The 12,118-nt window shown below is 44.8% G+C and overlaps 1 protein-coding gene across 2 annotated transcripts in view; it reads right to left on the bottom strand.

Moving 5' to 3' along the window:
- LOC135518932 (high affinity cGMP-specific 3',5'-cyclic phosphodiesterase 9A-like) overlaps positions 1 to 12,118 on the bottom strand; it is a 62,281-nt gene that overhangs the window by 34,178 nt on the left and 15,985 nt on the right. The window contains exon 2 of one of the 2 annotated variants that reach the window (XM_064943898.1): positions 2,321 to 2,364. The exons of the other annotated variant lie outside the window; for it this stretch is intronic. Coding sequence (XP_064799970.1) covers positions 2,321 to 2,364 — 44 coding nt within the window. The remainder of the gene's footprint in view (positions 1 to 2,320; positions 2,365 to 12,118) is intronic. 2 annotated transcript variants of the gene reach the window in all.

Genomic DNA, 12,118 nt, shown 5'->3' with positions numbered 1-12,118 from the left:
AAGAATGGGAGAAACTCCCCAAATACAGGTGTGTCAAACTTGTAGAATCATACCCAAGAAGACACAATGCTGTAATCACTGCCAAAAGGTGCTTCAACAAAGTACTGAGTAAAGGGTCTGAATACTTATGTAAATGTGGTATTTCATTTTTTGGGGGGGATAAATTATGGGGGTTATTGTGTGTAGATTGATGAGGGAAAAAAACAATGCAATACATTTTAGAATAAGGCTGTAACGTAACAAAATGTGGGAAAAGTCACAGGGGTCTAAGTCACTGTATATCATTGGGAAAAATACTACCAACCTGGAGAGACATCTGAAAGCTCAATATATATCATCGGCCCCATCCACGCCACACAACACCGAGAGGTAGGCACTGTCCCATTCACATTCAGAGCATAATATGCTCAGGTAATAACAGATAGATAAATTAATACCTTTATTTAACTAGGCAAGTCAGTTAAGAGCAAATTCTTATTTTCAATGACGGCCTAGGAACAGTGGGTTAACTGCCTGTTTTTATTTATTTATTTTTTATTTCACCTTTATTTAACCAGGTAGGCTAGTTGAGAACAAGTTCTCATTTACAACTGCGACCTGGCCAAGATAAAGCATAGCAGTGTGAACAGACAACACAGAGTTACACATGGAGTAAACAATTAACAAGTCAATAACACAGTAGAAAAAAAAGGGGAGTCTATATACAATGTGTGCAAAAGGCATGAGGAGGTAGGCGAATAATTACAATATTGCAGATTAACACTGGATTGATAAATGATCATGTACAGGTAGAGATATTGGTGTGCAAAAGAGCAGAAAAGTAAATAAATAAAATAAAACTGTGGGGATGAGGTAGGTGAAAATGGGTGGGCCATTTACCAATAGATTATGTACAGCTGCAGCGATCGGTTAGCTGCTCAGATAGCTGATGTTTGAAGTTGGTGAGGGAGATAAAAGTCTCCAATTTCAGCGATTTTTGCAATTCGTTCCAGTCACAGGCAGCAGAGTACTGGAACGAAAGGCGGCCGAATGAGGTGTTGGCTTTAGGGATGATCAGTGAGATACACCTGCTGGAGCGCGTGCTACGGATGGGTGTTGCCATCGTGACCAGTGAACTGAGATAAGGCGGAGCTTTACCTAGCATGGCCTTGTAGACGACCTGGAGCCAGTGGGTCTTGCGACGAATATGTAGCGAGGGCCAGCCGACTAGAGCATACAAGTCGCAGTGGTGGGTAGTATAAGGTGCTTTAGTGACAAAACGGATGGCACTGTGATAAACTGCATCCAGTTTGCTGAGAAGAGTGTTGGAAGCAATTTTGTAGATGACATCGCCGAAGTCGAGGATCGGTAGGATAGTCAGTTTTACTAGGGTAAGCTTGGCAGCGTGAGTGAAGGAGGCTTTGTTACGGAATAGAAAGCCGACTCTTGATTTGATTTTCTGTTCAGGGGCAGAACGACAGATTTGTACCTTGTCAGCTCGGGGGTTTGAACTTGCAACCTTCCCGGTTACTAGTCCAACACGCTAACCACTAGGGTAGCTAGTTAGTGTGCTGCAACCTATCAGACCACTACTACTGACAGACAATACAATACAGCTACAGTCTGTCAAGGGACAGGGCTCCAGACTGCAACCATTTAGGGGCATTTTGCGTCCCATTGACTTGGCTGTGCGAGTTACATTGTCATTTATTGGTCATATCAGTGTGAGCTGAACATTCATTACACGGCCACTCAAAAGTTTCAAAACATTCAGGAAAATTCAGGATCCTTATATTAACAGTAACAATAATAAGGGTTCTAACTGGAAACAAAAAGGGTTCTTCAAAGGGTTCTCCTATGGGGACAGCCGAAGAACCCTTTTAGGTTCTACATAGCACCTTTTTGTTTTAAGAGTGTGGGACAAGGCGATGTGTGTTTGTGCTCATGAAAGTCAGTGATTTATGTTTAATACAGGTTAATGGAGCAATACAAATGCGACTTGACTAAAATGAAAGGCCATTTATTTTAGGAGCCCGCGCGCTCCCGAGTGGCGCAGCAGTATAAGGCACTGCATCTCAGTGCTGGAGGCGTCACTACAGACACCCTGGTTCGAATCCAGGCTGTATCACAACTGGCTGTGATTGTCCCATAGGGCGGCGCACAATTGGCCCAGCGTCGTCTGGATTTGGCCGGTGTCGGCCGTCATTGTAAATAAGAATTTGTTCTTAACTGACTTGCCGTGTTAAATAAAGAAAAATATATGCTAATTTGGTATGTGCTTGTCAGCTATGTGTGTTTATTTGCGTAGCGTGTGAAAACCCCCTGGCCCACTAGGACTCACCAGCTAGCTGTCCACCAGTCAGGGGCACCACGCTGTTCGGTGACCTTTAACACACACACACACGCACACACACACAAAGTTTAGACAGGAAGTGGTGCGGAACTCCAATACTGTACGCCCCCCCCTCCCCCCCTTCCTTCTAATTAGACATGCTGTCAATGTCCTCTCCTCTTCCTCCCACTGTCTTACTCAGCATCTGAAGTGTGAGGACACGTTGGTGTGAGAGTGAGCAGTATCTGGCTCACTGTTTCACCCTGACATTGGATCTGATAGTGTTTTTGTTTTGTTTTACTAACCCTGGGCCATAGGGCACCATCTGGAATATGTCCTTCTGTTCAATGGAACATTTCAATGATATAACCATTTAACCCTTGAAGAACATAATTTATTATGCTTGTGAGCTTAGACTGCTGAAATTACAGATTGTACCTTCACGGACCAATGTGTAATGTTTTGCTATGAATGTGAACGCGACAGCGCCCACCTCTCGGTTTTGTGTGGCATGTTGGGGTCGATGGACACCATGGCTACTGTGGGGTCCAGCAGAGACAAGGTGGTGTTCCTGTCCTCTGAGGATCAATGAAGAGGGTGTAGGCGTTTGGCACATTCCAAAATATCAATCAAAGAAACCAAGCGAGAGATAGTCAAGACTACTGGGACCTATGACCTTGTATCCTTTCATTATGGTTGTGTACTCATCTAATAGAAGTGATTGTCAAAACAACAGAAACTGGGTGGTTTGAGCCCTGAATGCTGATTGGCTGACAGCATTTTTTTTTACTGCTCCAATTACGTTGGTAACCAGTTTATAATAACAATAAGGCACGTTGGGGGTTTGTGGTACATGGTGTATGGCCAATATAACACGGCTAAGGTCTGTATCCAGGCACTCTGCGTTGAGTCGTGCATAAGAACAGCCTTTAGCCGTGGTATATTGGCCATATACCACAAACCCCCAAGGTGCCTTATTGCTTAAGTAGAAAACCAGTCAAGAGTACATGAGAATGAAAGGATCAAGACAAATACTTAAGACTGAAGAGCGGAAAAGAGAGCTGAGCAAAGCAATACCTTGGGATACTCAGAACGGTGCAAAACAACACTATGATATCGTACGGGCTGCAGAATCTGCTGAAGACCACCTACGGGAACAGTAGCCAAGACATGCAACATAGTGATAATCCAAAAATATATAATGATGTAAAATGTAAACAGAGTCCGCACCTAGTACATCATGTTTGGCATATGAGGCAAAATATTCATGTTTTTACCTTTATTTAACCAGGCAAGTCAGTTAAGAACAAATTCTTATTTTCAATGACGGCCTAGGAACATTGGGTTAACTGCCTGTTCAGGGGCAGAACGACTGATTTGTACCTTGTCAGCTCGGAGGTTTGAACTCACAACCGTTCGGTTACGAGTCCAAAGCTCTAACCACTAGGCTACCCTGTCGCCCCATATAACATCCATCAAGTGTGTGGATATAAGGGAGAAAGCATTTCTAGAATATAATGAAAATGCTGACAGTGTTATGTAATATAATATAATAATAATATATCCCATTTAGCAGACGCTTTTGTCCAAAGCGACTTACAAGTCGGCTGGGGCCACTACTTTTACATATGGGTGGCCCTAGCGGGAAACGAACCCACGACGCTTGGCGTTGCAAGCGCCATGCTCTACCGACTGAGCCACACAGGACCCCAGGGACACTCTCTCTGTAAATAGATGTTGGAGATGCTGATACTGTTACTAGATGTGGAATACTTTCCTAATGGTCAGGGTGGTACAGCAAACCAGTGTATTTAGTCAGCTTGTTCTACAACACTCCTCAGAGTAACAGTGTGAGAGAAAATGGACAAAACCCATCTGTAAATTACCTCATTATTGTTATGTTCTCGTGTTACTTTTTATTTTAAAAAATGTTACTTGAGTTTATTTTGTAAATATTTTCTTAACTCTATTTCCTTAAAACCGCATTGTTGGTTGTAAGCATTTCACGGTAAGGGTAGACCTGTTGAATTCGGAGCATGTGACAAATACAATTTGATTTGATTTGAAAAGGACTCTGCCTGGTGTCTGCATTGGCAGGTCTCCCATTCTGGGCTTTTCTTTTAATGACAAATATGTAGATTCCCCCTATCACCCTTCTTCTTTTATTGACAAATATGTAGATTCCCCCTATGACCCTTCTTCTTTTATTGCCTTCCAAACAAGGTTGAGCGCCGTCATCAACAGTGACAAGTCAGCCAGTCATCTCTACTGTCAACCCCAGCCCCGAGCTTCTCTATCTCCACTGTCAACCCCAGCCCCGAGCTTCTCTATCTCTACTGTCAACCCCAGCCCCGAGCTTCTATCTCCACTGTCAACCCCAGCCCCGAGCTTCTCTATCTCTACTGTCAACCCCAGCCCCGAGCTTCTCTATCTCTACTGTCAACCCCAGCCCCGAGCTTCTCTATCTCTACTGTCAATCCCAGCCCCGAGCTTCTCTATCTCTACTGTCAACCCCAGCCCGAGCTTCTCTATCTCTACTGTCAACCCCAGCCCCGAGGTTCTCTATCTCTACTGTCAACCCCAGCCCGAGCTTCACTATCTCCACTGTCAATCCCAGCCCCGAGCTTCTCTATCTCCACTGTCAATCCCAGCCCCGAGCTTCTCTATCTCCACTGTCAACCCCAGCCCGAGCTTCTTTATCTCTACTGTCAACCCCAGCCCCGAGGTTCTCTATCTCTACTGTCAACCCCAGCACCGAGCTTCACTATCTCCACTGTCAATCCCAGCCCCGAGCTTCTCTATCTCCACTGTCAACCCCAGCCCCAACCAGCTTCACCAAGACAGATGACTTTGACCCAGAATTGTTTTTATGCGTTGCTTGTTTATATCAATTGTAACGACATTATCATTTGCTTTTTTTTTTTGTCAAATTTGTTCTGCAGTTATCGGAGGCCGCGGATAAACTGTGTGATTCTATGTTTAGCGGAGATCTTCTGTGTATAAAGTGATGCGGGAGGGCAAAAAAAAAAAAAAAGCATACAATGACGCACTTAGCTGTTCTATAAGTCAGGCGTTAGATCTAGAGCGTTTTCAAGTGCAACGTTAAAGGGCAATTCCGCCACTTTAAAATCTCATAATTGTTATCTCCAGAACGAAGCCATATGTGAAAACAGTGCGTTTCTATAATATGAGGTTATAAAGATAAGGTCCTAGAAAATGCTTCTCTGTGACATCACAGGGTAGGATTAAAAGAAGAAAAAAAACCCGGTGATTTTCAAAACGTACAGTTATGAATATAACTATTGTTCTCTGAATAAGGGAACGAGGTATAGCATACTATGGGGAGTCAACGACCAATCATATTCACCTGAAGAAACAAATCACGCACAACTAGCCAATGGATGCCGAGCCCGACCTCGGAAGCCTTGCCTTCCTGGCTATAATACCGTGGCTTGCATTCATTTCCTCAATTCAGTACCGCTCTTCAGCGAGCCCAAACCAAAATGTGCTATACCCAGTGGGGATTTTAGCGTGTAAATCTTGGTGGGGCAAACTTTTTTTTTAGAGGCATGCCAGCAAAGCCACTACGCCACAAAACACTAAAAACAATACATGATTGGACTATAACGGTGACAAACGGTGCCCACACACTGTTAGGTCCTACATAAAGCTGTCCCAACAGCAGAGTCCCACCAGCAGAGTCCCAGTCCCAACACCTTACCACTACTACAACTGGTATTAAAGTTGTCAAAAGTGTAGTATTTGGTTCCATATTTGTAGCACACAATGACTATGTTAAGTTTGTGACTACAAACTCATTGGATGCATTTGCGGAGCCTTGTCTGCCAGCGAAAACAGTTAATTCAGCCTCATTTACTGCCATTAAAAAAACATAGCTGATATGGCTGACTTGCTTTAATAAATGTGGTTTCTACTGACAATTGAGATGTACAAACTATGGCATAAGGGGACAATAAGCAGATAACAGGCCATCTGTAATTTTGATTACGACATTAATGAGCAAGCTAGGATGGACGTTGTCAATAATTTGTTCAGCACTTTTGAAATGTACCGCGACAGAATTCAGAACATGGGCCGTTCTTACAGTGTTCTCCCTATACACCAAGTCAGAACTGTAGGATAAATACAGGGGGCATATATAAGCAGACAATGAAAGCTCTTACAATATTCAGTGATTCAATTTCACTAAAACAGGCTATAGGCTACATGTGCACCACCAAGTCAGAACAGGGACCAAATTGTTAGGGGGAGGCACATGGGCTACTAGCGTCTTACTACACAACATACACTGAGTATTACTTTCTCAGCCACAGTATACACATCTCCCTGTCATATTACATCATTTAAGCAGCAGCATACAAGATGTTTTTGGACTCACCTTGTTGTGCTGTGCTCACTTGAACAGGAAGGTGGCACGGCAGTCCTTTGTGGGCAAATGTTGTCATCAAAGTCTGGCTGGCATTCTCTGTATTTATGGTGCTTTCAAGACAATGGTGAACAAGAAAAAAAAACAAGGTCGATTCATGATGACATCAGTGATCTTCAGGTCAGAGCTCTAGAAGATGCCAGAATTTCCGACTTGCAATTCCGAGTTGGAGGACCGTTCAAAATTTATTTTCCCAGTAGGAACAATTTTTTTCCGAGTTCCATTGTCTTGAACTCATGGAAGTCAGATTTCCCAGGTCTGAGTTTACAGTTGTTTTGAGCACTGCAGAAGTTATGCTGGATTGACAGCATTGCCAATGTTGAATGTTTATCCTTTAAGCTTGGAAAAGAGACCCTCAAACCCAGACTTGGGACCACAAACCCACTCCACTGAATAGCAGGCTAGTGATTGCTTTCCAATGCTTGCCACTAATTCCTTCTAAACCACACATTGTTGAATTTGTGATTTCCAAATGGTTGTCCAATGAGCACCAATATGTTTATCTACAATTTCTCTTCATTATTTCTCTTCATATGACAAGGATTAAAAAGCATTTGCCAGTAGATTGTCGACTTGATTCATGATGATGACTGCTAGATTGCTAGCTAAGATTTTGAAAGTATCATGTTGACAGTCCAATCAAAGCTACTGTAGATATAACATGATTTTACATGATTTTATCTGTGGCCAATGACCTTGAGCCTTCTTGGATGGGCACTTCTAATGTAACTCTATGGCAGCACCCAAGGGGCTTGAATTTTCGAGCTCTCCCCTTAGACTTGGCGGTGACGTAGTGTCCCCATGAGTGACAGAACACTGAGCCAATCACAGCGCAACTAGAGAACATTACCCAATCACGGTGCAACTGAAAACATTACCAACCCCTACACTGTGTATTTTCTGGCTGGCTTCCCCACCACCACAGAAAGCACTGAGCTAGGCTGAAACACCTGTATTTTGGAGCTGCCTTACTCAATAAAGCAAAAAAGAGAAGTTTGTATGCCGCTTTATTACATTGTTTGCAAATTGGTATGTGCCACGTATTAATGTCAAAATAACATGCTAAAAAGGTGGGGCTCAAAACAGGTGGGGCTCAAAACAGGTGGGGCTCAAAACAGGTGGGGCTCAAAACAGGTGGGGCTCTGAATGAAGGGTCGCCACTGGTTATACCTCATTCTCTCCTTCAGGGAACAGTAGTTATATTCATAACTGTGCATTCCCTTTTAGTTGTTCACTCTGTAAAACATACTATGGGGGACATACAATCACACCTCAAGCCGGCTCAGAGGGTACCAAACTAGGAGGCCCACAGCAGCCCAAGCACACACAGGTTCCACGGGCTCCAAATAGGGGTGACAGAAGCCACCTTTTTCACCAATACTTATCTGAGAAGCCTGAACTGTCAGGGCCTCATAAAGGGAACCAAAACCTACTGCAACTTGGCTATGCGGACTGACACGTTGCCACTGCAGCTCAAGACCATAGACACCACGGTTCCAAGAACAGTACTTACCTTGCGAGCCTGAAATGTCAGAAACCGCAAGTTCAAAACAACAGAACACCTGTTAGCACACACACGGACAGAGTCGATGAACCACGGCAGCCCAAGGCTCAAACCAAAAGGGTCTATCCGGGTTACGGATAAATGTGCAACCCTTGTCCTCTTCTGCCAGGGAGCCTCCACAATCCAATGGGAAAAACGCTGCTTAGAAAAGCACCCCGAGCTGGATTAGGGAAACAGACAAAAAGCTGGTCACAAACCTGAATATCCTTGGTCCTATCCATGTAGGTGCGTAAAGCTGAACACAGACCATTCTACCACCATTGTTCACTGGAAGCAAATGGGGGAAGTGAGACAGGCAACAGATCGAATGCCAGGGACCTGTAAGACACAGCATCAGGACACGGTATCACTTTGGAGTCGCAAGGTGCAAACTCTAAACTGGAAGGGTGTGGAGATCCTCAACTCGCTTGGCCCGACTCCAAGGCCATGAGAAGGGCAGTCTTGTCGCAAAGGACCTTCAGGTCCACAGACTCCAATGGTTGAAACAGAGGCTCAAACAGAGCGTCTTGGACCAAAGCCAGGCTCCAGGTTCCAGGTCCCAGGTCGGCGCCATAGGCTTAGACACTGGTCTGAGCCAACGCACGCCTTTCAGGAACCACACCACCAGAGGATGAGACCCCTGGGTAGAGCCGTCAATCCCTACATAACACGCCGAGATGGCTGACATATGAATGTGGAAAAAGAAAGGCCCTGCTCAAAAAGCTGTTGCTAGAACATCAAAATGTCCACCAAGGAGCTCTGAAAAGGACCCTCAAACGCACACCACTTGTATACAACCTTCTCGTCACGCCATGACTGTATAGTCTTAAATCACGTTCAAAGGTAAACCCTTAGTTGTCAAATACAATCCTTTCAACCCCACAGATCCCATATCTGCAGTCGTGGTTGCCAAACTCAACCTGCGCCTGAGACAATAGATCCCAATGACACAGAACCCTCCAAGGGTCCCTGTCCAGCAGGTGGATAATCTATGGGAACCAAGGTTGTGTGGGTCAACAGGGAGCCACCAGAATCAACAACAGACCCTCCTGATGAACCCTCTCCATGGTGGCATGAATCAGGTACACAGAAGGAAATGCATAGAGCAGGATCCGAGGCCACTGACAGGCCAAAGCATCCGTTCCTAACAGAGTGCCCCATAACCCTCATTGAGAAGAACAGATGACAATGCTCGTTTTCTCAAGATGCATAAGAATCTACATCGGCCCTGCCAAACCAGTCCCATATCTGGGCAACCACAGAGGGGTGCAGTGTCTACTCCATAGCGATAGGACCCCCCCGGAAAGTATATCTGCACCCAAGTTGAGAGATCCGGGAAGATTCGTTGCGTGCTGCTCCATACAAGCAGGTAACGGGCCAGGTTTAGCTGAGAGAGAAACCGTGTTCCTCAGTGCTAGCAAAATAGTCCGTAGCTCTAGGTGATTGATATGCTACACACTTTGCACTGTTGACCAAATCCCTCCTTCCGAGAAGCCCTTACACAGAGATACCCATCCCAGTATGGATGCGTTGCGGGTCTCTCCAACGCCCTTAGGCATAACGGGGATACCTTGAGCAATACATAGCAGTTGCATCTGTTTCAGCACTGGGTATCAACAGAAGTCCCAGAGGCACCACATCTATCATAGAGGCCATCAGACCCAATAACCGCAGGTACAAGCAAAAAGGCACAGGGTTCTCCAGCTGAAACGGTGCCAGACAGACAGAGCCACAATACGACCCTCCTCCATTGGGACATAAATGCATGACCCAAGACAAGACCCAGAAACTGAATGTGCCGAGCCGGAGTCAAACAACGTCTCTTGTGATTCACTATGAACCCCAGAGACTGAATATGTGAAGCCAGGGTGGCAGTGTGGGGCTCCACCGGTTCCCTCAACTCTGCTATCACTATCCGCACCGATGCCAAAGCCACTTCCACCACCATAGAAAAGGTGCCGTTGATAGGGAGAGCCCGAAAGGCAGGACTAGAAACTTTTAGGCTACACCCTCAAAATAAAACCTCAGAAACTTTCTGTGGGGAGTATGCATCCTTCAGATCTATGGAAGTGAACACATCGATGGGACACACTGACTGCAATAGCTGGTGAAGTTTTAGGTGCTTGTTTAAAACACGTAAGTCCAGGATGGGATGCAACGTTCCATCACTCTTGGGAACTAAGAAGTACCGGGTGAATCAACCGCTCTGTACTTCTGACACAGGGACCATCTGAATTGCCTGAGTTTGAAGAAGAGAGGAAAACACTTCTCTCAAGACAGACGCTAGGACCTCAGGGAAATTGATGTGACCATGGCTCCACGAAAAGGAGCAGAATGCACAGCGAACTGTAGACTGTGCCACTCACCATCGTCCTCACCACTCATGGTAAAACTGCTCATGCCCGCAACTGGACGGAGCACACTGCCAGTCATCCTACATGACTTCCTGACGGGGCAGAGCGACACCCTGAGGACTGAGAGAATTAGTTATTTTTTGTCATGCTCGTTTTCATATCCACCACTCGTGACAACTGTGTGTCTGAATGTGAGGAAGGAACTGTGTTCATTATGCTCACAGCTGGACGATACCGCACTCTCGATACCCCTGAACACAGAGGAACCTTGGGTAGAAACAATGTGCTTTCTGATCGAAGGCCCTCACAGGGGTCGGGGACTTCGGCAACCAGTAGGCTAGCATCCCGGAGTTGCCTCTTCACTGTTGACATTGAGACTGGTGTTTTGCAGGTACTATTTAATGAAGCTGCCAGATGAGGATTTGTGAGGCGTCTGTTTCTCAAACTAGACACTCTAATGTACTTGTCCTCTTGCTCAGTTGTGCACCGGGGCCTCCCACTCCTCTTTCTATTCTGGTTAGAGCCTGTTTGTGCTGTTCTGTGAAGGGAGTAGTACACAGCGTTGTACAAGATCTTCAGTTTCTTGGCAATTTCTCGCATGGAATAGCCTTCATTTCTCAGAACAAGGTAGACACGAGTTTCAGAAGAAAGTGATTTGTTTCTGGCCATTTTGAGTCTGTAATCAAACCCACAAATGCTGATGCTCCAGATACTCAACTAGTCTAAACAAGGCCAGTTTTATTGCTTCTTTAATCAGAACAACAGTTTTCAGCTGTGCTAACATAATTGCAAAATGGTTGTCTAACGATCAATTAGCCTTTTAAAATGATAAACTTGGATTAGCTAACACAACGTGCCATTTGAACACAGGAGTGTTGGTTGCTGACAATTGGCCTCTGTATGCCTATGTAGATATTCCATTTTTTTTTAAATCAGCCGTTTCCAGCTACAATAGTCAAATTGTATTAGTCACATGAGCTGAATACAACAGGTGTAGTAGACCTTACAGTGGAATGCTTACTTACGAGCCCCTTAACCAACAATGCAGTTTAAAAAAATACAGATAAGAATAAGAGATAAATGTAACAAGTAACTAAAGCGCAGCAGTGAAATAACAATAGTGAGACTATATACAGGGGGGAACCGGTACAGAGTCAATGTGCGGGGACACCGGTTATTTGAGGTAGTATGTATATGAAAAAATGTATATGTAAAAATGGCTTTTCTTTCAAAAACAAGGACATTTCTAAGTGAGCCCAGACTTTTGAACAGTAGTGTACGTAGACATTGGTATTGAGCTGGAGATCATGAAAATTAGGTTGAAAAGTGTTGGAGTTGCCCTTCAATAACAATGGTTTTGGGGAACAGCTTTTTCAGTTTCAAAGATGCTCCCATGAAGGTTCTAACGATGAATTTAGCCTTCAGATGCTTTTGGAAAACCAGGCTCAGGACAGCAAGTGTAA

The sequence above is a fragment of the Oncorhynchus masou genome, chromosome 29, assembly GCF_036934945.1.
Source record: "Oncorhynchus masou masou isolate Uvic2021 chromosome 29, UVic_Omas_1.1, whole genome shotgun sequence".
Lineage (NCBI taxonomy): Eukaryota > Metazoa > Chordata > Actinopteri > Salmoniformes > Salmonidae > Oncorhynchus > Oncorhynchus masou.
The sequence above is the reverse complement of the archived record's forward strand: the minus strand, read 5'-3'. Positions and strand labels throughout refer to the sequence as shown.